Source organism: Mustela nivalis (genome assembly GCF_964662115.1).
Source record: "Mustela nivalis genome assembly, chromosome: 13".
Taxonomy (NCBI): domain Eukaryota; kingdom Metazoa; phylum Chordata; class Mammalia; order Carnivora; family Mustelidae; genus Mustela; species Mustela nivalis.
The window spans coordinates 83,184,747-83,211,239 of NC_139032.1; the positions used below are offsets into that span (position 1 = coordinate 83,184,747).

General features: G+C 61.7%; 1 protein-coding gene across 3 annotated transcripts; it reads right to left on the reverse strand.

Annotated features, from left to right (window-relative positions):
* Positions 1-31: 31 nt before the first annotated feature.
* Positions 32-25,181, reverse strand: NR5A1 (nuclear receptor subfamily 5 group A member 1). 3 transcript variants are annotated; one of them, XM_082695021.1, is made up of 7 exons: positions 24,950-25,181; positions 21,031-21,147; positions 20,731-20,872; positions 18,065-18,690; positions 11,489-11,608; positions 9,666-9,813; positions 32-1,774 (listed from the first exon to the last, which is right to left on the reverse strand). In XM_082695021.1, exons 2-7 carry the CDS (start codon positions 21,130-21,132, stop codon positions 1,527-1,529), a joined length of 1,386 nt encoding a protein of 461 aa, XP_082551147.1. In that variant the 5' UTR covers positions 21,133-21,147; positions 24,950-25,181; the 3' UTR covers positions 32-1,526. The 3 variants fall into 3 exon arrangements, with proteins under 3 accessions (XP_082551147.1, XP_082551148.1, XP_082551149.1); XM_082695022.1 differs by lacking the exon at positions 24,950-25,181 and adding an exon at positions 22,710-22,743; XM_082695023.1 differs by lacking the exon at positions 24,950-25,181 and adding an exon at positions 22,483-22,549.
* Positions 25,182-26,493: the final 1,312 nt, after the last annotated feature.

Sequence of the window (26,493 nt, forward strand, 5' to 3'; positions counted from 1 at the left end):
GTAAACAGGCAAAGGGAGCTGGAAACTAATTGCAAAATTTATTCCAGGGCTGCAAGGGCTGGGGAGATTCTTAAGGGCACTTCTCATTTTGGGGCTGTGGGTCTCTGGCCTTGGCAGGGGCACATGTTTCAGTGGGCAGGGGCGGGGACAGAGACAGGGCGGTGGGAGGCAAGGGGGGCGTGGATGCCCAGTTACCTCTAACTGGGCAGGCTCAGCACAAGCTGCAATGGCGACATGGAAGCAGGAAAGAGGGCGGACACCCAGCCCGGGGACCAAGGAGAGCCAAGGCCTCCCCTAGCGCCTGGCCCTGGAGAGTGTCCTTCAGGACACAGGGCAGGAGGCGGCCAGGGAGCGGAGACCCAGCTTCAAAGGTTTGCAGCAAGGGATCCAATGGGACGGGGCCAATGCGGAAGGGGCGTATCAGCAGTGTCCCCTATCTGGAGACCCATACACCCTCCTCAAGTTCACCCGTATTCCCATACACACAGACTCTGAGACCCGACAGGCCATCCTGCTGCTCATCGAAGGAGGGGCAAGCAACAGCTCCTCTCCGGACCAAAACAATGGTCCAGCACTACCCATGGGGTCCTTGGCACAGGGTGTTTGGAGAGAAACCATAGGCTGTACTTGGGGGTGATCCTCAAGTCCCCGCCTCGGTCCTCAAATCCGTTCCCTGCCCCGCCCCCCACTACATACCCACCTTTCCAAGAGTATCTAGATTACTACATTAAAAAACGAAACCCCCAAACCCACAAACCTCTTGACTACAGCCTTTGCAGACACATACCAGCCTGGGCTGGCCAACTCTGGGTGGGGCTAGAATGTTCTAGCTCCCTGGCGAGAGAGGAATAGAAACTTCTCCTTCAGTGGGAGAGGGACAGAGAGAGCGGACTGCGGAGAAATTCTTTTCAGATAGCACGTCACAGTTCTCCCCTGCACGAGTCAGACGGGGTGGAAGGGCTGGGGAGGCTTGGTCCTAACCCGCCCCCTAGTGTCCTCTAGGCCCCACAGTGCCTGACCAACTTCGCCAACTCAGTGACCCCTGTTGACAGAACAGAGGGCTGCCCTCCCGGTCTCTGGGAGGGAGTTCTGGAGACCCTCTCTTCTCCTCCATTTGGTGCCCCCTCAACGTCCCTCTGCTTCTGTTTCCCGGAGAGGAGAAAGGGACAACTTGGGACCCAAGGGACATGGAGGCCCACCAGGGAATCCCGAGCCTCCTCCCCGGATCTCTGCGTCCAGACTCCAGGACAGACAGGGGAGCAAGGGGAGGGTGAGAGGGTGGTTAGCAGCCGCCTTCTCCGGGGGGCCCTCCGAGCGGGGGCCACCCTACCTCCACCAGACCCCGTCCCCCCTCACCCACCTTCCCAAACATGGGGCTGCCGAGAGTGCAGGGGCAGGGGCGTGCAGGGTGGGGCTCTTGGGCCGGCAGAAAAAACTCAGTCCCCTGGAGGGCCTTGGGGGGGGGCGGCTGCGGCTGCGGCCCCGCCCACCTGCCCGGCCCCGCCCCGGCCCCGCCCAGCCCAGGCTCAGGTCTGCTTGGCCTGCAGCATCTCGATGAGCAGGTTGTTACGCGGCATCTCGTTGCCCAGGTGCTTGTGGTACAGGTACTCCTTGGCCTGCATGCTCAGCGCCCGCACCTCCACCAGGCACAGCAGCAGCTGCTGGAACTTGTCCCCGCAGTGCGGGTAGTGGCACAGGGTGTAATCGAGCAAGGCGGCGTTGGCCTTCTCCTGAGCGTCCTTCACCAGGCTGTGGTTATTCAGGAACTTCACATCTGCAAAGGGAGGGGCTCCGTCACCATCAGCAGCCCATCGCATCAGCCGCCGTCACTGGCAACGCCAACGCCAACACCCCCTAGAAGCACCAAAGACACGGGCGCCACTACTGTCAGAGACGCGACCAGGCCTCCCGTGGCCACCACACCGCCACCGCAGCCGTGGAGGAGCACAGCCCCCAGCACCCATCGCCAGTATTGACAGCCCCGCATCCCTCCCAAATGTGGCCACCGCCGCCACCATCCCCCCAATCACCACAGCCGTTCCTGTCACCACCACAGCAGCTGTCACCAACACTGCCCTCTCTGCAGTTATCCCAAACATGGCCACTGCCACCGTCACTCCCCCAACCACGATCACCTGCCACCATCATGACGGCCACCATCACCCTCCCACTGGTCAGGATGAACACCTCCATCGTCTCCAAAACCATCCCCACCTCACCAGCTGTCTCCCTGTGCATGTGACAGGTGACAACAGTACCTACTTCACAGGACTGTCGGGAGAATTCAGGGACATGCTCGGTGGGAAGTGCTTGGAGAACAGTGTTGGACACGTAAGAACACGTAGGTGGTGACATACTTGAACACAAGTTATGTCGCTACTGTAACCCCTACTCTCACCCCACCATGATCAACACCAACCCCAGCCCGACAGTCAGAGCCATCATGGGGCGCCTGGATGGGGCAGTTGGTTAAGCGTCTCGTCTGACTCTTGATCTCGGCTCAGGTCTTGATCTCAGGGTCATGAGTTCAAGCCCCACATAAGGCTCCACGCCACGCGTGGAAACTACTTCAAACAAACAGAACAAAAAACCATCCTGTTGCATCATCCACCACCACCACCCCCCGTTGCCATCAGTGGACAGGTCCAATTCTAGACAGCGACAAGCACTCCTCTTGTCTACCGATCAAGAGCCTCCAGTACCACAAGGAGATTCTCTCATGGGGCCGTGGGGGGATGTGGATTCTCACGCAACTGCATTTATGGGGGGGGCACCCCGGGGAGTCCCGCATGGGAGACACAAGCAACAGAGCAGACATAGCACAGAGCATACGGGCAGATCTTTAAAAACATAGAGCTACGTGGAAAAAAAAACAGAAAAGGAAGGTCCAGAGTTCAATCTACATGGCAAAGCCATCTACATAAATTAAAAATGCTTGCACAGAAGCCTGCACATTATGTAAGAACAGGGACAGACAAGGAATCCAAGTTAAACATGAAGGCGTGGCTGCCTGTGGGAGAGGCAAGGGCTGGCCGCTCTCCGTGGACGGGTGATCGCTTGTGCCAGGGACAGAGGAGTGTGACCAGTGCCTCCTGCACGCCCAGGAGGGGTGCAGTGAAGACACGAAAAATAAATGTCTTTGGAGAGAGGCGATTGGGGTTCAAGACCCAGTCCCACCAGTTAGGAGCCGTGGCATTGTGCCCTGTCCCCTCCTGGCCTGCAAGGCCTCCTTCCTCTGGGAACGGGGCACGCCCACCTTGCGCAGGTACCTGGGCCCCGGGGAGCACCCAGAGAGGGTCAGTTTGTCACTCAAGTCCTCATCACGGCTTGGTGGGTGTCTCTCAGCTCCTGGGCCGCACCCCCAGCTGGTGCCTGGCCTGGAGACTGAGGTTCAGCAGGAATCTACGGGATCTGTCCCCCAGCCCCAAATCCGGCCCAGCCTGGCCTGTGAGTCGGCCTCCAGGGGTTCAGGCAGTGGTCATCCGTCCATTTCCCTTCTGCCCCCATCCCCATCAGCTCCGTGGCTGCGGGGGAGTCTGGAGCCCAGCATGTGCAGCCCTTGGCCCTTCTAATCCCGCTTAACACCCACTGCGCCAGGAGGGCTCGATGCTCCTGGCAACCCTGATCCCCAGCCGCCCCCGGTACGCCTGCCGAGGCTTGTGTTGTCCAAAGTTGGATTTAGGGAAACCTGAGCTGGGCCTAAGGCGTATGGCAGGATCTGCCCCCCCCCACCCCCCCCACCCCCCGTCCTCCATCCTCCACCCCCACCCCTGGCTGCCTCACCTCCCTGCAGTGAGCCAGGGTCACTTTTTCCCTTGCCTCCCCATGATCACCATGAGCCCATAAGGCACCATGGTGCCAATTAGAAAGAAGTTTCCCCTTGTCCACAGGGACAGTATGGCAAGGGGCTCACAAGCAGGATATCAGCCCCTATTCATCCCTTGCCTAGGGGCCTTTGTGCAGTGAACAACGTGTTCACCTGTGCATTGCAGCCCTGCTCCTTAGCCTGGACTACTCCAGACACACTCAAAGGTCATGGGAAGCCCCCACCCTCTCTGAAGCCGGCCTCCTACGCACAAGAGGTGGCTACTGGCCCGTCCCTGTCCCAACCTGTTTTCATCCCACAGAGTCCTGTCTACCTTCACCCCCCACCCCCACCTCTCCTCACGGCTCCCTCCCCCCCCCACCCCTGACCCCTAGCCCAGGCTGGCCAATTCTCCTGATACCGCCTTCTGACCATACGCAATAGGAGGCTGAGGGTCCAGAGAAGGGTAGGGACCAGCTCAAGGCCACACAGCAGTAAGGGGGCCCAGAGGAAACAGCTGGGGGTGGAGGAGGATGGGCTGGGGTGCTGCAGTAGAGGCAGGAGTGGGAGGGGGCTGGGAGGACCAGAGCCTCGGCTTTACCAGGATTTACTGTTCCCCACAGCCCCGCAGCACCGCACCAGCGAGGGACAATGGGGTGGAGCGCAGGGGATGGTGCAGACAGGGACAGCCCCCACTCTTAACAGTTCTCTGGACCTCTCAGCTCTCTGCAGCCTGGAGACCCCCACCGCACCCATGCGGTGGGCTACCGGGCTGGGGAAAGGAAGCCATCACCAGTTAAGCCCGTGACCACCCTGCAGCGTAGGCGCACCCAGGTTCCCGGGCACCCGCAGGGTGTCGTGCTCTAGCTCAGTTAATCCCCAAAGACACCCAGGCAGGCAGAAAAGGGCTTCCCCCAGGCGTGGGGTGCTCCTGGGACACCGAGTAGATGCCAGAGTCTGGACGCAAAGCCAGGTCTCCTGGCTCCAAAGGCTGGTAGGTAAGCACAGGCAGCATCAGGCTTGGACATCAGTTCCTGAGCGATGGGACATGAAAACTTTACATTTTGTCCCATCTAGGAGTCCTGTCCAAGGGCCCACACCCCTGGGATCCTAGGTTTCCCAGGCTACTGTGGACTCCAGACTCCTCTTCCTCCTCACCCTGGAGGAGACCACTGTCAAGTCGTGTCCCCTCTCCCACCTCCCGGCACCCCCCTCTAAGGGACTGTCCTGAAGATTCTGTGGAATAATGGGTGTGACAGCCAACATCCCACTGAACGCCACGCCCTTCTTCCAGTAGACAGGGGGGAGCAGGAGTCGCACAGACCTGGAGGTGCCCCCTTAGTATGTCAGGGGTTCAAATCCCAGCTCTATCACCAACTGGGTGACCTTGGGCAAGGCCCTTCCCCTGAGCTGTTTGTCACCTGCAAAATGGGAACCGGGCCTGATCTGTGTGCCCACCTCGGGGCCCCGGGACACCGCAGGTTGGAGATGGGCCCAGGGGAGAAAAGCCTGCCGTGTCCCCCCCACCCCCAGCCTGCTTAGCCCCAGCAGTCCTGGAGATGGGAGGCGGGAGGGGGCTGGGAGATGGCACCACCCCCTCGGAGAGCAGCCTGCTAGCGCTGCGGAGCTGGGGGCCCCCAGGTTCTCAGAAAAGCCCCCTTTTCACGGTTTAATTGAATATTTGAATAATCTTTTCATTCCAGCGAGGCATAAAGAATGTTGTCCCAATAGCGGTGACTCAGGCAGGCGCCCCCGCGCACAATGGCCCCTCGAGTGGGGCTGCTATTCAGGCCGCCTTTTGTTGGCGCGGAGCAGTGGGTAAATTGCAAACGCTTAAGGGAATGCTGCGGCGGCCGTCTCAATGGGAGTCAGGAAATCGAATGTTAGGTCAATCCATTAAGCTTCGATTAAGTCCTCTGCGGAACAATGCCAGCCGGGCCCATCTTCATAAACACCGCGATTGCCAGGAGAGAGGCACTAATTTTAATTAAACCTCCTTACCTGCCTCCACGCCTGCAGGGAGAAGGCTATTTAGACGCCAAATGGCACCCTTCTGCGGAGACAGGCAGGAAGGAGGCGCGAGGGGGCTGCAGGCGATGGGGAGGGGGGGTTGGGGGACAGTCGTCACAAGGGACAGGGCTGCCCAGCCCAGGGAGGCACTGCCCCAAGGGTGATGTCCAGCATGCCAGGTGGCGGTCTAAGAGCAAGTGGCCATCCCTCTCTGGGCTCCAGGTCTCTTAGGGACTTAACTCCTGGGGCCTGGGATCATGGGAGAGCCACCCCCCCTCCACCTTCCAAACTCTGGGCAGATCTTCCCTCTCGTCTTCCCCAAACTTGTCCACTTCACTCCAGCCCCAGGTCTAGCCTCTTGCAGGGCTCTGGGCTGCCAACTGCCAACCTTCTTCCCTGCAGCAGCTGGAAGGACCTTGCTAAAATGCAAATGCGATCATGTTACTCCAGCTGAAAAGCCTTCCCAAGGGAAGGGTCAAGGTCCTTGGCCTGACATTCAAAGCCTTGCACAGCTCAGTCCCTGCCTGCCTCCCCAGCCTCCTCTCCACCCGTTCCCTGCCCTGCACCACAGCAGACCTCCTGGATTCCCCATCTCTTTGCACACGCCTTTGCGGCCGCTTGCTTTGCTTCACCTAGAACACTCCTACTCATACTGCAAGGCCCATCTCAGAGGTCCCTCCTCCAAGAAGTCTTCCTTGATATCTTAAGTGTGGGGTGGTTTCTTCTTTCTGGCCCAACCCTGATCACACTGGCCTGCTCAGGCTCCTCCTGGAACCTGGAACTTATCCGCCGATAGCCTCGTAGCTCAGCTGGCCTCCTCTCTTACTGCTCTCCCAGGAGCTCAGGCAGGTGCAGGCACCTGGGCCTCCTCCTTCTCCTCCTCCTCCCCTCCCAGATTCAGCCTCATTACGGATTCTGACCTGCTGGGCTGGGCGTTCCCCTACCCACCTCAGCCAGACCTGCATCCCTGTGATAGGGCACTGTGCCAGACAGCATGCAATGAAGATGGAGACTGACTTGGTCATTCATTCACTTCATTCATTCGTTTCTTCCTTTGCTCACTGGTGGTAATGATGGTTAGGAGGAAAATCACCACCAACGCACTTTCCAAGCACCCAAGCAATGCGGAGCACCTCGGGGGAATTCCCTCATGAAATCCTCCTAGCAGTTAAGGATTATCAGGATGGTCCTCTTACAGATGGGGAAATAGAGGCTCAGAGAGGAGAGTGGCTTGCTCAAGGGCACACAGCCAGAGAGAGAGAGCAGATTTAGAATCCAGGAGGTCCGTCCCTGGTTCCCATTCCTAAGCACTGTTCCACTGTGCCTCACGTGTGTGAACACACACACACACACACACACACACTCTCTCTCTCTCTCTCTCTCTCTCTCGCTCGCTCCTGTATCCAGCCCCTCCAGCCTATGCCAGCCAAGCCCTGGAGAGTGTCCCTGTCTCTTAGGCCCCACTCTGGCAAGCAAGAGAAAGACTAGCGAGAAGGAGGGGCCAGCACTCTGGCTTCGGAGTTCGGCCACTCACCCGGACCCTGGGAAGAGGGCTGGGCTGGGCTCTGCTAGCCTTATCCCCGCCCCCCCCACCTCCCATACAAGGAGAAGTCCTGGATTTATCACGTGGCTGAGGCCAGAGCTGCACTGGGCCTGGTAGTCCCAGCCCCCGAGGCTTTATTGGGAGAGGGGCAGGGGCTACAGGGGTGTGCCTTGGGCTCTAGGGGTCTAGAAAGCCAAAGTGGGGCAGCAACTGACAGGGAGGCCTGGCCAAGAAGGCTAGTGGCTGGCAGCCCACCTTCCACCCACCCCACCTCTGGACCTCCCTGGAGGCCTCCTGATTAGTGTCAGGTCAAGAAAGCAGCCCGACCGCACCTGGGTGGCTCAGTGGGTTAAAGCCTCTGCCTTCGGCTCAGGTCATGATCTCGAGTTCCCGGGATCAAGTCCCACATCGGGCTCTCTGCTCAGAGGGGAGCCTGCTTCCCTTCCTCTCTGCCTACTTGTGATCTCTGTCTGTCAGATAAATAAATAAAATCTTTAAAAAAAAAAAAAAGCAAGCAAGCAAGCAGCCCGACCGCCACAGACCCCGCACTTCAATTCTATGTGCACTCCACATCCTTCCTGTCTCCAAATCTCCCGTCACTCCCCAATTACATACAGATTCTTTCTACGACTGGACATGGAAAAAGCCACCAGCCCACGAAAGGTCATAGTTCGCTCATATGTGAAAACAGTGATACAACTGCAAAGGCACAAACACGCACATGCCTCCCAGAGTCTCCACACCCCCAACCACACGCCACCATGCCTGGCAGCTCACAGAGACACGGCTGGGAGGCGGGTCTCACTGGAGGGAAGAGAGGGCTTCCCCCAGCTGAAGACAGCGTGGCCCGGGCCCCAGAGGCCCTTCCACGGGCTCCAGGCCACAGCTCCTAATTGGCTGCCCACGATTCTGTCCCCAGCCAGCACCACGGTTGTCCCCTACCAAGCCCTGTAGCCTTGCACGGAAACCCTCCAACTAGTGCAGTAGTAGGAAGAAGAGAATGGCCCAGGAACCATAATCAACATTCCCTTAATACCCGCCCAACACGCCCGGCTCTCCCCAGTCTCGGGCAGGCGCTCCCTTGCCTGACCCGGGCTAGGATGTCAATTACCACAAAGATGACATCTGAATCCTGACGCCGAGGCAGTCATGCCCCTCCATTCTGACCTTCCATCCCACCTACACCTCTGCTAAAAGACTGACCCCTCCGGCAAACTCCTACTCATCTTCTAAGGCCCTGCTCAGATGTCCCTCTTCCAGGAAGCCTTCTCGGCAGAGCCCTTGTTCCCCACTCCGAGTTCCCCATCTCTGTCCCTGCCCGGGGCAGCACGAGCCGGAGGCCTCTACTGGACTGGGAGCCACCTGAGAGCAAGGACACGCCCGTGTTCACAGCCATGCTGAACCCAGGGAAGGCACGGATGGCTTGCTAGGGGAGGGAGGACAGGAGGCCAGACTGGAGAGAGCCCGAGCAGGGTGGAGGCTGGAGCGGCACTGGCTGGGCAGGTCAGGAGGTGATGAGACGGAGACACCCCCCCACACCCCCGCCTGACTCAGGGGACCCCCGCCTGACTCAGGGCTGGGGGCTGCTGGGCTGGGCTCACCCTCTGCCACTTCCCTGCTTTACTTTCCTCCTCAGCCCTATCACGGTCCTCCAGGCTGTACATCTCACTGATCATTCACTCCTGTCCGTAGCTTACTAACTGGATTATGATTATGGTCTCTCCACCGATAGGGCTGGCTTGGTGACAATAGGGACAGGGAGACACCCTGTGTCCCCGGTGCCTTGCAGAGTGCCCATGCTCAGCACATTTATAGAACGAATACAGGAGCGAATGAATGAGTGGGGAGCCCAGAGTCGGAATCTGGGCCACCCCCCTCCCCAGAGCAGGGAACCTGGAGAACAGGGACCCCAGGATAGGAGCCAAGGAACAGAGCCTCCCCAGCTCACACAGGCCTTTTTCTGGAGGCGACCTGGGCACTTCTCTGGTGCTTCCAGCCAGGAATTTACCGAATTCTCCGGAGTCCTTCCCCACAGAGGGCCAATCTTAGACCGGGTCTTGGTCGGCCCTACTTCCAAACAGAGAAACTGAGGCCCAGGGAGGAATCAACCTCCATTTGAAGAGCCGGGCCCGGGGCCAGGTCCCTCAGGCCCTGACTCACCACGGGAGGGGTCCCCGCGCGCCGCGGAAGCCCCCTCGGGGGCGGAGCCTCACGGAGCTGGGCAGGGGGGGCGGGGCCTCCAACCTCGCCCCCTCCCCACCTCAGGCCGCCCTCCCGCCGCCGCCGCAGGTGGGCAGGCGCACTCACCGAGGCTGAAGAGGATGAGGAATTTGAGGCAGACGAACTCCTGGCGGTCGAGCTGCAGCGCGTGCAGCTGCAGGACCAGCTCCTGCGCCCGCAGGACCAGGCTGTGCAGCAGGGACCCCGCCTGGGCGGCCACCGTGCTCAGCTCCACCTGCGCGGGCGGAGAGCAGGGTCAGGGTCGGGGGACCCGGGGCAGCGGGCGGGGGGCGCGGCTGGCACGGGAGGGGAGGCCCGGAAGGAGGCTGGGGAGGGTGGCCCCGTCCCTGGAGCTGAGGGGGTGGGGGCCGCTCCCCGCGCCCCAGAGACCCTCCAGCCCCACCGCGCGGCCCCGCCTCCCCAGGGCTCCTCACTGCGGGGCGAGCTGAGGGCCCCACGGCCGCAGAGCCAACCCTGGGGTCCCTCACGCTCGGAGAGCTGCCGCCGACCCCGTGGCACGAGCAGCTTTTGTGTTTCGTGTGCTGTCCGCGGCAGACACGCGCTGGGTGCGGGGACAGGGTGGGGTCTGGTCCACCCAGATCCCCGTTGGCCGCGGGACTGCCCGGGCCCCCACGCCTACCCGCGGCCGCTCAGACTCGGGACGTGGTCACAACTCAGCTCTCCTTCACACACACTCCTGGGCACACTTGCAGGGCGGCCCGGCCATTTCAGGAAGTGAACGCACACACATACACGCAGGCGGTTGTAGGGTCACCTCACAAGGTAAGGGGACGGACACGCACCGGTGTATGAGTTCCCACACGTGGTGACAGGCAGATCTCAACAACCACAGGCTTAGGTGTGTGGAGATACGGCCTCAAAGACCACCGCCTGTGAGTTGACACCGGCCAACAAACACGCTCACACCTCAGACTCTCCCTGTCCCGCACTCCTGGGGACCTCCAAGCCACACCCTCGCGACCAGCATGCCCTGGCCCTGGAGGCCCAGGGTGAGAATAGAGCATGAGGACAAACGTCCGTCCAGGGTTGGAGACACAGGATGGGGAGCGGGGCCTCAGCCTCCAAACTCCCCCTTGGGAGCAATGCTCCCCCCACCAGCCTAGACCCCGGCATCAGCCTCTCTTCTTTCTCTCCCTCCTTCCCTCCAACTCTCCCATACCTCCTCCTGCCCAGGAGGGGCCTTCCTCCTTGAACTGCCCCCGCCAGGGTCCCCAGCATTACTCAAGGGCCTCGACTTCCCTACCCCCCATCTCTCCCCCTCAAATACAACCTAGATGAGCCCTTCCTCACTTATAACTCTCCTGTTGCTCCCTGCTTGATCTCAGGAGGTCCCAGCTCCTATGCTAGGGCCCGTAATTCCCTGCTCAGGGCAGGGTGGGGGTCCCTAACTCCTTCACCCATTCCTCATCCACCCAGGATTTAGGGCCTGCCCCCAGCCCTACCGCTTGCCTCACAGGGCTCCTGGTCCCCCAAACCCACCTACTAGCACCCACATACGGGCAGCCTCTGGTAACTCAGAGGTTCTAACCATCCCCCTGGGTGCCTTTGTCCATGCTGTCCCCTCTGCTGTGACGGGAGTAGGACTGGCCCCCACCACCCTTTACAACCTGACCAACCCCTATGTGTTCTTTCAAGACCCAGGGCCACTTTCACCTCCACCAAGAGCCTCCCTGACCCTCCCCACATCCCTGAGCTGCTTCCTCGGGGCTGGAACCTGTCGAGGTCAAGGCCAGGGCTGGTCAGAGGGAGGTGGGGGCATGAACTTGGGGAAAGGGCTGACATTGGGGGTGCCCAGAGCCAGCCCTGGAGAGGCCTAGGACCTCTTCTGGGCTCAGAATTCTGGAAGCATCCTTCAGGGCATGGCACAGGACACAGTAGGGTCTGGTCACCTCCTGCCCGGTGACCAGCAGGATGCTGCCCTCCTTGCCGTGTTGGATCTGGCGGTAGATGTGGTCGAATACCAGCAGCTCGCTCCAGCAGTTCTGCAGCAGCGTCATCTGGTCGGCCACCTGCAGGGAAGAGGCACGTGTGGGGCTGGGGTCCAGCCGGGTTCAGCCGGGGACCTTCCTCCCACCCCTGCCTCTCCCAGCCCACGATGCAGAGGCTCACCTGGACATGTGACCTGGGCAAGCTGCTTCCCCTCTCTGTGCCCTTTTTGCTTATCTGCCTGCTTCATCAAAGGGTAGCAGGGATCAAGCAAAAAAAAAAAAAAAAAAAAGCCACTGGAGGTGCTCAGAACTCCGACGGGCCTGGCTGCAGGCCCCAGCTCTGCTCCTACAAGGAGTATGACCTTAAGCAAGTTCTATAGCCTTCTGAGCCTCGAGTCTCTCACCTGTGAAGTGGGCAAAGTACGGCACCCGGTGGGGGGTGTCCTTCCGCCCCAGAGGATCAAGACATTCTAGCACCACAAGAGTGGACACTCATGACCATGGTGAGCGGGACTCAGGACTGTGGGATGCCAGAGCCTGAAGGGCCCTCAGGCATCCTCTGGCCAAAACTTCTATTGTTCAGATGACAATCTGCTGCCCAGAGAAGGCGAGGGACTATCCTGGGATCACAAAGACGTAGAGCAAGACCAGAGCCATGGCTGGCCTTCTCAGTCCACAACCCTCTACAGTGACAGACACCACGCTCTCCTGGGTGCTCCGAAGTGCCTGGGGCACAGGGGCCCGCAGGTCACCCTGGGGAGACACGCTACAGACGCCAGTCCCTCCCAGCCCCCGCGGCTCGCTCGCCCGCCACCATCTGCCCAGCTGGTACTTCCTGGGCACCTTCCTGGGCCCTGCCCCGTGACGAGAGCCAACTCTAACAGCTACTAGTCTCCGTGCTACGTATCCATGCCCCTGGGAGGCTGGGACAGTCCCTAACCCCAGTCTAAGGAGAGAAGACACCCCAAGGAGTCAAGTAACTTGCCCAAGGTCACACTGCCCCGTCTGGTTCCAGATCCGCGCTCCGAACTGCCTGGGATGGAAGAGGACCCAGGCCGGCCACCCAGGAGTTTGCGGCTCACTCGTTCCCTCCCCCACGAAGCTCTCCTCCCGTGGTGCCCTCACCGTCCTCTGGCTGTGGCACCTGCCACATCGGAGGACTCCAGTTCACGCCTCTGCCTCCCCCAACACCTGCGGGGTCTGGGAAGGTCTGGGAAGGCAGGGCTGGTGTCCAGCTCATCGCTGGGCTCCCGGAGGAGGGGCCGGTGAGCAACTGATGAACACGAATGTGCTCCTGAGGGATCCAGGCAGCCTCTGGCCTGAGGGGAACTAGCAACACCCAGTGACCAGCTCTCTCTTCTTGGGGATTGAAGCCCCCTCCTCCCCTCGGTGCCCCCCTCCCCCCGGGGGCAGCCTGGGGCCCATCCTCAGGCCGATGGAGGCAGAGAACAAGTGCACAGCGAACGAACCAGTGAGCAGCTGCTCAGGCTTCCTTCGGGCCTCGCCCGCCCACCTTTCCACGGCCCGCCGTGGCTGAGAACAAGAGGGAGGGCCTGTCTCTGTCCTGCTCTGAGTCACCAGCCCCCTATCTTCCCTTGCTCACCTCGTCTCTGTGTCAAGAACCTGCACACCTCTCCCCTCCCCTCCTAGCAGAAAGTGCTTCCGAGAGCCCAGCTATGGTCAGAGCAAGAAGCGCGGCTGGGGCCCTAGGCTCAGCCGCAAGGAGCCCTGGATTGAAGGCGCCAGGAGAGAGGAAGACCCGGGCAAGGGTGAATCACAGAGACATGTCTCCTATCTCTCCTCAGGAAGTGGCCAATCCCCAGAGACCCACAGGCAGGAGGCCTCCCCACCGGTTTCTGAGGAAGGCAAGGCTCGGGGAGCGCCTGTGGCCGGGCCCACTCTCAGCATGCCGGCCCGGCCTCCTCACCCCTCCTGTCAACATTCTGCCCATGTTACAGATGAGGAAACAGAGGCTTGCCTAAGGTAACCGGAGGCCCCTAATTGGGCCGGGCTGCTCGAGGGCCCCAGGAAGTCCCGAGGTCCGCATGGAAGGCGCCGGCTAGGAGTCAGTGGCCTACCCTGGGCCACCCAGATGGAGGCAGAGAGAGAGGGAGGACGTGCGGGGCTGGGCTCGGCTCACCCCTCACTGCGGCCCTTGGGCCTGGCTTAAAGGACCAGGGGGGTGGGGGGGTGGAAGAGAGAGAGATAAAGGGGAGAATTAGGAGATAAGCAGGCTGAGCTTCGGGCAGAAAGCGAGAGGGGTCACAGTGACCCGGCTGGCCAAGCCCTGGGAGCAGACTCTGTACCCAGACCTCAGACCCCAGGAGTGGGGGCAGCCCTGCCCACGGGGCTGATAGGGGTGGCAGGGCGGCCAGATGCCATATTGGCTGAGCTGCGGCGTCCTGTCCCTCTCTTCGAGTCCCCACTCAGCGCCATATCCTCCTCTGCCCTGATTTTCTGTTCTGAGGAACTGGAAAAACAAATGCTCCCTCTTTTGGTTAGAGAAGACGTGTGAGCCCAGGGGCCTTTGTTGCGAAGGGCTCTGTGGCCCCGTGGCGGGCTCTCCTGCAGATCCTGCCCCCGCTGACGTGCCCATCTACCCCTGGCCAACGGACTCGTCACTTGCTTCTCCTCTAGGTGGACAGATGGACACATACCAAACTCTCAGACACCGCCCACACACAGATGAGCACGCAGACGTGTACACACGCACGCGCGCGTGCGCACACACACACACCTCTTTTTATTTCAAAGAAAACCAGAAGGCCCTCGCTGCGGGCCCCTCTCCATAGGAAAGCAGGTGGCTAAGAGCCTCACTTAACCAAAGAGGCTGGTTTTCACCTTGCTTCGCTTTCTTCCTAAGCAAAGGTTCCTCCTCTGCCCTCGGACCTCCCTGGCACCCAGGGAACAAGGACATTTGCCGGCGGCCTGGCCCTGGGGTCCCTCGCCGGCCTGGCCTGTCTGCTCAGCCTCCCAGCCGCCCACCCCTCCCGCCGGTCTGCCATAAATCCTCCCGGAGCCTTGATGCTTCGCAGCCTGCCCTGGAGAAGGGGTATTTATGGGTGCCGAGCTGACCTCCCTCCCAGCAGGGTTCCCCCCCCCCCCCCGGAGCCCCCTGGGGTCTGATCCGTCTGGCAGCCGAAGGCCAACGGGCTCCGTAACTCTCCGGTGACTGACATGCCGCAGGCCGGCCGGGGCGCGGTCCCCGCGGAGCGGTCGCCTGGCCCTCGTTTGTCAGGCCGGGAGTGACAGAGTTACTGCTGTTTAAATGAAACCATCAATCTGAGCCGTTCTCTTGCCGATCGGGGGCCTCGCAGTTGGATGTTGAGGGTGAAGTGATGTCAAAATGGGTCATTAGGCCCTCTCGGGGCTCACCTCCTCCTCCCTGACTCCTATGGGCCGTCCTGCCCTTCCTGGGAACCGTCCCCAGAAGCTAACGGCTTGGGCGGACACATGGCCCTCCACCGAGCAGAGCAGCAGGGACGGGTGTTTCTGCCACCTTGCTGCCACACAGTGGCTTTCTAAGCCCAGGGCAAGGTGGCCTGGCCCGAGACTGCTCCCGGGACATAGTGCCCAGGGGAGCGTGGGTAAAGCCTATGCTTTCGCATTCCTCCCGGCCAGGCCTGAGCACCTCCTGCAAGTGCAGGTTACGGGGGCGGCAGCAGAGGGGACCGGAAGGACGGTAGCCACCACTGCAACCTACCAAACTCTTCTGCGTGCTGGGCCCTGTGCGGGACCGCGGACCTGTCCTGGCCACTAAATCCTTGCAACAGCCCTACGAAGCAGAAGTTTTTCAACTTCCCTTATTGTATAGCTGAGGAAACCGCGGGCCGAGGAGCAGTGCCTCGCCCACTGTCACGCCCGGGGTTAGGCAGCAGAGCCGATGGAGCTGGGACTTGAACACGGGCTGCTCTGATCCTGGTCTTTGTGATGAACTCCTCTGCCACGGTCAGCGACCACACACCTCGACTGCGTGCGATGAAGAACTGAGGCAGGGGGACGTCTAAGCTGGGGGAGGAGATGGAGGAGGAGAACCCCGAGGGGGCGTCCAGGCTCCTGGCATCCCTGGCAGCTCAGCAAGGACCCCAGGCCCTCCCCTAGGCAGCGAGATGTCATCAGCATCACCGGGGGCTGGGTGGCCTCTGGGGAGAACTCAGCCTCCATGATAGGACCCGTCCCTGTCCCAGGATGTGGGGCCTCTGCCAGCCCTGGCTCCTGGTCCAAGCTCTGCTTCTGACCCTGCCAACCTCTCGGGACACAGAGGACCACCTGAAACTCCCTGACATAGGACACCTTTTCACATTTCTAGGTCTTTCCCTATGCTGTTCTCCTTTCCTGGGATGTCCTTAACCTTCTCAGACTGCTTTCTGGAAAGGCAGAGATCAAAGAAAACCCTGATTTCCTTAGATAGAGCCTTTTGCCCTGCTGCTGGGCCCCACTACCCCCCTTCCATCGCTCCCAGAGCCCTGGATGGTGTCTGCATGCCTGTCTGTCTCCTGCAAAAGCCTGGCTGCCTCCTGGGTCCAGTTCATTTCAAGGTGCCCACTGCCCAGCCCCAGTGCCCCACTCTCAGAGCTCGAGAGCTCCCCACTCTGTCTCCTAAGATGTATTCTGCTGGAGGTGGTGGTGGGGTGAATGGTCACCCAAGAGGGAGAACAGGGTCATTCAGCCCCACTCCACTTTTCTGCTTCCCCACCTCTGGCTTTGCAAACAGACACCAGCCAGCCTCGCTGGACCAGTAGGAAAGAAGTTCCACGTGGCTGACTATGGGCTGGGCTGGTACTTATCTGCAAGGTTCCTTTACAGAAGATGGTGACCATGGTTCATATTCCTGGGCTCCATTCAGAGATTCTGGGAAGGGGAAGCAGGAAGGTTTGGACCACAGAGAAGCCAGAAGCAGGAAAAAACACTCAGCCAAGCTGGGACAAAAGCCCTTCCCATCCTGCGTGAAAAACCCCAAGAGACTAGGAAGGCGGCCAGAGGAAGTGCCCTGCCCCTGGATCCAGGGTTCTGGAAAGCCAGGAATGCTCTGCTCCTCCTTCCCTCTGCACAGGGGGCTCATGGGAAGTCTGGAGTGGAAGCTGGCAACCAACCCAAGGGTCCTGAGATCCTCATCCCCAGCCAGGAGTGAAAGGCAGATAGGATTGCTCAAGGTCCCGCCTCTTGTCCCATCCATGAGGTTGGCCTAGAGTGGGGACAAGGGTGAGAAGTCCCACCCTGCGGCAGATGGAGGGCACATCCCCAGCTCCTCCACTGTGGAAGCAGGAATCATCACCACCAATTCCAGGCCCCCAACCCCATGATGCCTCAAGGGCTTACAGGCCCAACCTCCTATTTTATCCCGCCCGTGGCCAGCCCAGGCAGGCAGTGCCCCCGGCCCATCCGGCCACATGCCCCTGGAGGAAGCCCAGGCGTCAGCATTGACAATGCTGCTCAAGGCTGCGGTGGCCCCAGCAGGGAGGGCAGCGGGCCTTGCTGTTCACACCCAGCCCGGGAACAGCCAGGGAGGCCGGCCGGGGAAAACCGCACACCAATCAGCCCGGACTAAAGATGGTCTGTGCGCCGGCCAGCGAGAAGGGCCTTGCCTGGGCTTGAGCGGCCTCAGAGGTTGGCGGAGCACCCTGTTTGCAGGGAGCCAGGTCCCCAGAGGGGCAGCTCCCAGGCCTTGGGTCCTTTAAACCACCAGGCAGAAGGACTGGGAACCTCTTCCCTATCTGGCCTCAGTTTTCCCCGCTGCTTTCTTGCTTACTTTCGCCGCAGGTACTTTAATCCAGGGGAAGGGAAGACTTGGGCAAGAGGTAGACGGGCTCCTTTGGGAAGATCGGTGACAGGACTCACAAGCCCCACCTAGCCCCCACTGCACACACAGACCCTCGAGACCAGCCATCATGAACAAGAGACGCAGGGACAGCAGGAACTTTCACCTTAGCTGGGAAGGAGCACGTCCACAAGCATTCCACACTCTGAGACACGAAGACCCCCACCTATCATATTTGAGGCTGGCAGGGATTGGCGGCCTCTCCAAACGGGAGGACCGGATCCCTTGTGTCCTCTTCTCGACACTGGGCTGGGGCAGCCAGAGACAGCTTCCAAAGGACGCAGGTAGTCCTTTGGGGGAGCTCGGGGTCTCAGAGGAAGAGAGATAAATGCCTACAGAGACCCTGACCAGAAGAGAACGGAACAGAGACCTAGAGGCCCAGAGAAACAGAGATGCAGAGAGACAGCACATCAGGGAGAGAGGGATAAGAGAAAGAGACAGAGGCAGAGATAAAGCAGCAGAGTCTGTGACAAATAGAGATTCAAGACACAGAGAAAGAAAGAGAGCAGGAGGGGTGAGGGAGAGGGGGTGAAGAGCAGGGAAGGCTGCGATGGGCCAGAGACACTCCTCAGTGTCCCCAGAGAAACCTCCCTGTGCCCAGATGTTGCCTGAAGCCAGTGGGCAGGACAGCTCCATCCAGAGGTTGACTGGGACAGAGGCTCGGGCGCCAGGAGGACACCCCAGACCCAGTGGCCAGCCAGGCGGGAGGAGGGACTCACCTCCAGCTCCTTGAAGACCATGCACCTGCGTGCCCAGTCCACGATGGAGATGAACGTCTGGTCAGCCATCCTGCACAGAAGGCTGAAGGGTGCGGGCTGGTCAGGGCGGCCTTTGGCCGGTTCCTGCAGGCAGCCCACAATGCGGGCCCGCACCTGGTCTTCTTCTGGCTCCAGCTGCAGCAGCTGTAGGATGAGCTCGGGCACACCAGGCCCGCCGGAGAAGGGCTCTGGGTAGCCATAGGGTGGCCCCGGTTGCGGGGGACTGGCATAGGGCTCTGGGTACTCAGACTTGATGGCACGGCCAGGGAAGGTGGGATAGAGGTAGCCGGCCAGTGGCCCGTGGGCACCGGGCATGGCCATGGGCAGTGCTGGAGCCCCAAAGTCGCCCAGTGGCCCAGCAGGTGGACCAGAGGCCAGGCCCTTGGGCTCAGGTGCGTGCAGGCTAGGGGGCAGCATGTAGTCCGGCGGCGGAGGGGGTGGGGGAGGCACCCCCATCGGGGGGCCTGTTTCCAGCTTGAAGCCATTGGCTCGAATCTGTGCCTTCTTCTGCTGCTTCAGGGCACGGTCTCGTTTGTACATGGGCCCAAACTTGTTCCGGCCACCCCGCATTCGGTCAGCACGCACAGCTGCGGGCAGAAGGAGAGCGTTGGTCTCAGCCCCTCCGAGCCACCTACCATAAGGCCACAGTCACAGATCTTTCCCAAACTGCGTCACTTCCCCCGCTCAGTACCTTCCGTGGCTCCCACTGCCCACAGAGGAAGTCCATCTCCTTAGCCTGGCATTCGAGGCCCTGTTTGCCCTCCCGGATCACCCTTTCCAAGACCCCATGTTCTTTCCCCACCGCGTTCTCTCTCGGCTCCTCTGGCTTGGCACGTGTCCTTCTTCCTCCACCGCTCCCCCGCCCCCATATTCTTTCTGCCTCCAACCCTTGCCTTCTCTCATTCTGCCAAACATCTAGCCCTAGGGTCACCACCTCCAGAAGTGTTCCTGGATTCATCTAGGCACACTCCACTGTCCTTGCCCCAGATGTCCCACCTCTTGTGCGCTGTCATCCTGCTGAGGGGTATCACGCCATGTGACCCCGGCTGAGAGTTTCTGGGGACTCAGCAATGGGTTCAGGTGCCTAGTACAAGGCCGAGCAGGGAGATGGCTGCAGGAAGCAGGCCCCGGTCAGCCTTCCTCACAACCTCCCTCCAGTGCCCAGGGTCCAGCTGCTTGCTTTTTGACCAACTGCCCACTCTGTCGAGCCCCTACTGCAAAGTGATTTGGGCTTCCCCCAGTGCCTTCAGATATGACGCTGAGTTTAGGGCTGGCCAGGGTTCCCAGCTGGAAGAAGGGACCTCCCTGGCTCACCAGATGTCCCACCACCTGGCCAAGAATGTGTCACCAGCCGGACCCAACAGGTGCATCTCTGCAGCTGGAGTGTGGCCCCAGGCCTTGCTCAGACAGGACCCCACCCTGAGTTCTTGGAAAAGGGACAGAGCAGGAGGGAGAGGGTGGTGCCCAGGAGGGAAGTGTCTTGGAGGTCCATTCAGCCCATCTTCCTGCCGCAGGGGTGAAGAGCCCGGGCTCTGCTCCCTCTGCTGCATCCGGAGTGTTGCTGCTCCTTGCACACAGCTAGCTCCCCTGGCCCGGAGGACCCAGAGCTGGCGATATGGGGACATTCCCCTCTCATCTGGGAGTCCTTCCTCTAGGTGGCAGGACTTGTGGTCAGTGGCTCCCAGAGCCACTAGGGACCTTCTCCATTGTTTGAAAACTTGAGCCAACAGCTGCCTGCTCGGCACACAGCCCGACTGGGGCCAGCAGGGCGGACGCCTAGGACTGTCCACCCTCAGAAAGTTTGAGGTTTTCCCTCCCCTGTGGATGGAGGGGGTGGGAGGGATGGGCCTGGGTCCTCTGGGACCCGTGGTTCCCCTTCCCTCATCCTCTCAGGGTCCTCCCAAGAACACGGTAGAAGGACTTTCACCCACTAAGTGATCGACCTGAGCGAACTTTTGGACGGACACACATTTGGGTGGGCTGGATGAATGAAGGCTGTAATGATGGACAGATAATAATATAAATAATGATAATAATAATAATAATAATAGCAGTTGCTCTATACTAGCCTTTCAATTCCCTCACCCTAACAATTCCCTCACACTGACTCAAGAAGGACCTAACTACTGTTAGGTCCACTTTTCAGATGGGGAATCTGCAGCTCAGAGAGGTTAAGGAAGTTGCCCAGGATCAACCATCCTGTGCGTGGTGGCCCTGGGACTTGAACTCTATCTGGTTAAGGTATTAAACACCCTGGCTCCCGTGGCTGTTGGGTGTCAGTGGGGGTGTCCTAGGTCTCCTTGCAGAGGGAGGAGGTCGGCCGGGCTCTGCCCGGAGCTGCACACCCTCTCAGAGGCTGGAGAGACGGTCCTCTCCCTGGGGTTCCCTTGCGGATGCCTCTGCACCCAAGCCCGCGGAGCCTGCACGCATCCCCTCGCCAGACAGAGCCACTCCTTACGCCTCCGCGCGGAGAGCCGGCCTCACCCCACGTGCAGGGCCCACGGCTGGCCCCAGAAACTTTAAGAAGGTCACGGGTGCCCTCCTCGCACCCCTTCCACCACCCGCACCCCCACCCCCAGCCGGGCTGTCAGAGGTCGGCGGTCCCAGCCGCCGCGCCGCGCGCCCACCTTCCAGGCGCATCCCCACCGTCAGGCACTTCTGGAAGCGGCAGAAGGGACAGCGCTTGCGCTGCGTCTTGTCGATCTTGCAGCTCTGGCTCTCCGTGCACGTGTAGTGCTTGTTGTTCTGCACCGTGCGCTTGAAGAAGCCCTAGGGGAGAGCGGAGTCCGCGCGGGAGGCGAGCAGGCCCCGTGTCCCCCTCCCCGGGCCGGTCCCCGCGTTCCGGCCGCCCGCCGGCGCGGCCCCCGAGCGCCCAGCCCGCCGCCCGCCGCCCGCCGCCCGCCGCCCGCCGCCCGCCGCCCGCTCACCTTGCAGCTCTCGCATGTGAGCAGCCCGTAGTGGTAGCCGGACACCTTGTCCCCGCACACGGGGCACAGCTCATCCAGGTCCTCGTCGTACGAATAGTCCATGCCCGCGGCGTCCGCCTGCGGAGGGAGGAGAGGGTCACCGCGGGCGGGACGCGAGTGGCGGCGCGGCAGACCCGGGGCCCGCGGGGTCGGCGCCCCCACGCCGCTGCCCCCCGTCACCGCGCCCGGGGCGAGGCCGCCCATTCGAGCGCCCCGAGCAGCCCGTCCTGGGATGCGGCCGCTGCGGCCCGCGCCTCGGCCCTCACCGGCCCTGTCCCCTGCTCCTGCTCCTGCTCCCGCTCCGCGCGCCCCCCGCCCCCGCCCGCGGGCTCCCCCGGCGGGGTTTGCATCGCGCCCGTTCCGGGACCCTCGGTTCGGTGCGCTCGGGTCTGGATTCGTTCGTCTGAGAACAAAACCCCGATTCTGAGAAAACGAGATGGGCTCGGCCGCGGGGGAGACACCGGCGAGCCGGGCCGGAGTGGGGCCTCGAGTGTTCTGCGGATCGGACAGGGACGAAGGAGACAGAGACAGAGTCCGGGGGAGACAGAGAGACGGCCAGCGCGAGAGCGAGAGCCACCGACCGACGCCGCCTAACGGAGCGAGCGCCCTGGGGCGACAGAGACAACGAAAATCCGAGGCTGACAGAGACACACGGATGCCGGGCAGAGAAAACCCGGGGGGAGACGAGACAGAGAGACAAGGAAGTGGAGAACGAGAGAGAGAGAGAGAGAGAGAGAGAGAGAGAGAGAGAGAGAGAGATCAGAGACGCCGAGAGGCAGAGGCCCAGGAGAAAACCTGAGAAGGAGACGCGGAGCCAGAGACACAGCGGTAGACGAGAGACAGCCCGAGACACGGAGAGGCGAGAGAAACCCGGGAGGGAGGAAGGCGGAGAGGGGGACAGAGACACCGGGGGAAAACCTGCAGAGACGGAGGCGCCCAGCCAGGGGGCCGGGGCCGGGGAGACGCGCGGGAAGCGGCGGGACCCGTGCGCCCGAGCTCCGAGGCGCGGCCCCGCAGGGCCGGACCCCGCCGGGGACTCGCGCCGAGGGAGGCGGAGAACGACGGCGCCCGGGACCGGGAGCCCGAAAGCGCCGAGCCGCCCCCCCCCCCACCCCCGGGCAGTGGGAGACAAAGCCCGCGGCAGCGACGGCAACGGGAGGCGCAGCCTGTGCCGCCGAGACCGAGACGTCGGGCGGAGCGCGGGCGCAGCGGAGGCGCCGGCTGTGGAGCCGCAGGCCGGGCGCGAGGCGCGGAAACCTCGGGCGGAGACCCCCGGGGCCCCGGGGAGCCGAGCCCGAGGCGGGGGAGCGACCTCGGGCGGAGAGCCGAAGTCCCAAGGAGGGAAGCGCGCAGAGCCGGGGCCCAGGAAGAGAGAAGGGGCGCGACGGAGGCCGCGGCCCGCCCGGCGCCCACCTGGCGGCTCCTGCGAGCAGCAGCGCCCCGCGTCCCGCCCGCGCGGAGCCCCGCACCTCCTGGCCGCGCCGCCGCCGGCGATGAGCCGCACCCGGGCGCAGCGCCGCCTGCCCGCGATGACGGCCGATCGGGCCGGGGGCGGGGAGGCGGGGGCGCGGGGCCTCGGAGTCCCCCCACCCCCCAGCCTCTCCACCCCCCGCCGCCTCCAGGGCCGCACCAAGGCGCACCTGGGACCCGGGCCCCTCCGCCTCCAATGCGCGCTGCGCTAACCCGCCTCGCCCGGGCCAGGGGCCGGCCCCTCTATATCAGCGCGTGCGGTATCCGGGGGCGGAGGCCCGGCCCGCGCCCTCCCCCGCCACCCAGCCTGGCTAGCGCCTTTACCCTACCCTCTCCGTCCCCCATCCCCAGTCCGGGAGCCTCGGAATCCGGGCAGGTGCTGGGCGCCTGGAAGCCTCCAGCCACCCAGGAGGCGAGCCCCTGTTTGCTAATCCAGCTTAGTCGTGGCAAGGGCCACGCTGGGGGCGCTGGTCGTTTTGCAGCGTGGAAGTGGGTAAGGGCGAACGTGGGGGTACATGGCCAAGGCACGGGTTCAAGGCTAGAAACCGGGTTCGAGTCCTGGCCCTGCCGTATTTCCTCACTGGAGACAAGCAAATTTACACACACACACACACACACACACACACACACACAGAGAGAGAGAGAGAGAGAGACAGTTTGTTTATCTGCGAAGTGGTAATGATGACTGGACTTCCTTAAGAGTGGGCGTGCGGATGAACCGAAGAGGTGTTGACAAAACTCATGCCTTAACACTGTGAAGCGGTCAGTAGTAGTACCCAGCTGGGAGACCTGGGGCCAACCCTTTCTCCAACGGAGACCTCACTTTGCTGGGCCGGAAATGGGAATCCTCCGAGGACTGGCGAGGACCCGAAGCCACCAAGGGCGCGGGAGCTAGGAGAACAGAGGGACCTCTGCCCCCTTTCCGTTCTGAGCCTTTCTCCAGGCTGAGGGAGGAGGAAGGGAGCCACCGGCATCCCCGGGACAAAGGGGTCCCCCCGGCTGGGCTACACTGAGCAATTGCTCTGGGTAGGGAAATGCTACCTGATCACTCTCATTTTTCAGAAGAAAAAATTGAGACCAGAGAAAGGGGCCTGCTCTCATCTTGCCCCCGGCCGCTCCGCGGAGAAGTGTATTGAGATCAGCAAGGCCAAAAAGCCGCGATCTTCAAGCGGCCGGAGGGGGGTGGGGGTGACCACAGTTAGGCACCCGCAGCAACGCGCGGATCTGAAGACTCTGGCCCTTGGCCCTGGCCAACTTCCCCTGGGCCCCCGACCGGAGCCTCCCCCGCCCCAGGAGCCTCCCCCGCCACCCGGCCAGGGCTGGAGCTGGCACCTTGGTCCTGCCGGCTGTGGCTGGAGAACCGGGGCTGACCATTCCTCCTATCTTTCACCGGCAGAAGAAAGGACGGAATAGGCAGCCGACTTGCTGTGCAAGCTCTGCCGGGTCACTTTGCTTCTCTGAGCCTCAGTTTCTCCACATGTAAAATGGAAAAGTCCGGCCCTACAGAAGGGGTCCTGCAGTCTCTGTGACATGCCATAGATGAGACTTGGTGAGAACAGAGAGAGCTGAGTCTGAGTTTAGCTGCAGACGCCCCCCCATGAGACACCCCCCCCCCCCGAAAGACGAGCATCTGCAGGAGCTGGAGGTGGGGAACTAGTGCCTCTGAACAGCTCTCTTTCCGGGAGGAGCCTCAGAAGAGGGAAATCAGGACGGGCACCACCTCTGTAGGGGAGTGACGGGCATTGAGGGTGAGGCTGGGGTCTCCTGGACATTGCTGAGGAACTTGGGCAATGTAAGCACAAGTCTGGGCTGGGGACCCAGGCGGTCTGTGGAGCTGGGCCCCTCTCCCTCCACCTCTCTCTACCCTGTTTCTCTCCAGAGGCTACACTGTCCTAGGTTGGGAGCCCTGGGCTTGACCCGGGCTCCACTGCACTCTCGTCCACCTACCCGGGGAAGGAAACCTTGATCTGCACCAGCCACAGAGAAAGACTGACAGAAGGACGTTGGAGACAGACACACAAATCCATACAAATGCACGGAGACAACACAGATACGCAGGCAGGGAGACCCAGAGACCCAAAGACAGGCCCAGAGACCACGGGCACATTCCCGGACTGCTAGGCTTGGGCCAGCACAGCCCTGTGGGCACTCGGCCGCTAGTAGACAGCGGGACACCGCAGAGCCCCATGGGGCCTGTCCCCATAGGCCTAGCTCCTCCCAACAGCAGCCCAGGGAAGAAGAGGGGGAAGGATGATGGGAGGGCAGGTTGGGAGTAATCTCTGGCCCCTTCCCTGCGCAGAGCCGTGGGCACCGGTCACCCAGCCGAGCAGGCAGTGGCTGGCCCAGGCCGCAGGGAGGCACTGGGGAGGGAGGCTGGCCATTAGAGGCCTGGGCCCAGGCCCTCACTTACGGAGCGGAAGGACAGCTCTCACGCCGGATGAGGGTGGACAGTGGGCACCAGGGGTCCGAGGGAAGGCTCCGGCAGCCCAGGTGGGGCAGTGGTGACCGTGGGCACACGGGAACTCCTTCACGCCACGGCGGGCGGCGGGCGGACAGTAGGCTGGCCCTGTCCGTCCGTCCTCCTCCTCCCCGCCCTGGCGGGGAGGGGGGGGCACCGGAGGCCCAATTGGTCTCTGCCCCCACGTGACTCTGCAGGCCTCTCTCCTTCTTTGTTGGTGTTTCTCTTCATTTAGGTCGATTTTTTTTCTTCTCCTAAAAGAAAAAAAAAATACCCCTATCTATCTGGGGGCCGCGGTGGGGGTGGAGGCCAAGGCACTCTGGAGGCCTTGGCCAGCTGGCTGTTCCAGGCCGCTGTGGGAGCCCAGAGGCAGGGACCCCATGTAGGCGGTTAGGCAGCCCCGCTTGTTAGTGACTGGGTGGGAGTGGGGCCTGATTTATGGGCGGCTCCCCCACCGGGCCTGCAGCCTGGCCTCTCTCCCCTTGGATGGCTACCTCCCTGGGGCCTGGTCCGCCGGGGTCCGCCGGCCTGGTCCAGACGAGGGAGTGGAGTCAGGTGGGGCTGGAGTGGAGACAGGGGCATGGATGACTTGACCAGGTGGCTCTCCTGCTGTGGCTTGATCTTTTTACTCTGGAAGAAGGGGGTGGAGGGCAAACAGGTGAGCCGGCTGCACACCGCCCGTGCGCCTTCCCTGCTGGCTGCTCTGAATGTCCCATCTGCTGGGGGCTGCTGATACTCCCAGCGGACAGCTGGGGAAGTTGAGGCAGGGCTGAGACTGCCCCAAGGCCAGGTGGTTGCCTAGCGTGGTCGCAGGTTGGGCCAAGTGGGTAGCTAGGCCAGGATAGGGCAGGGCAGAGGGCATGGGGTTTTGTCTAGAAGGCTGGGCCTTTGCACGCAGCCAGGGACGTCCCACCTCCACGCCCAAATGGGTCCTGAACTGTGCTGGTTGATCGGGGCCCCAGTTGCTCTGTTTTGCACCCCTCTGCCGCGTGATACCCTCGTCTCATATTTCCTGAGTGCACCCTAGATGCCAGCCATGGGTCCAGACACTGGGGAAAAGGGAAGAAAAAGGAAGAAGTTTCTGTCCCTGGACCATTTACCTCCTAGACATAGGTCCTGGGGGTTGGGGAAGGACACAGAGAGGCCATGGGGCAATCACTGTTGAGAACCACCACCTGACGCTTTCATTTCAGGAAACGGGCCCATCACACAACATGTCACTTATCTGGCTGGGGAGGGAGGGGTTTTCTGGATAACTGAAGTCAACTGAAGTCACTTAATGCATTTTTTTCCCCTCTCTTTTTTAGATTTTTATTCATTTATCTGACACACAGAGAGAGAGAGAGAGAGAGAGAGATCACAAGCAGGCAGAGAGGCAGGCAGAGAGAGAGGGGGAAGCAGGTTCCCCGCCGAGCAGGGAGCCCGATGTGGGGCTCGATCCCAGGACCCTGAGATCATGACCTGAGCCGAACGCAGAGGCCCAACCCACTGACCCA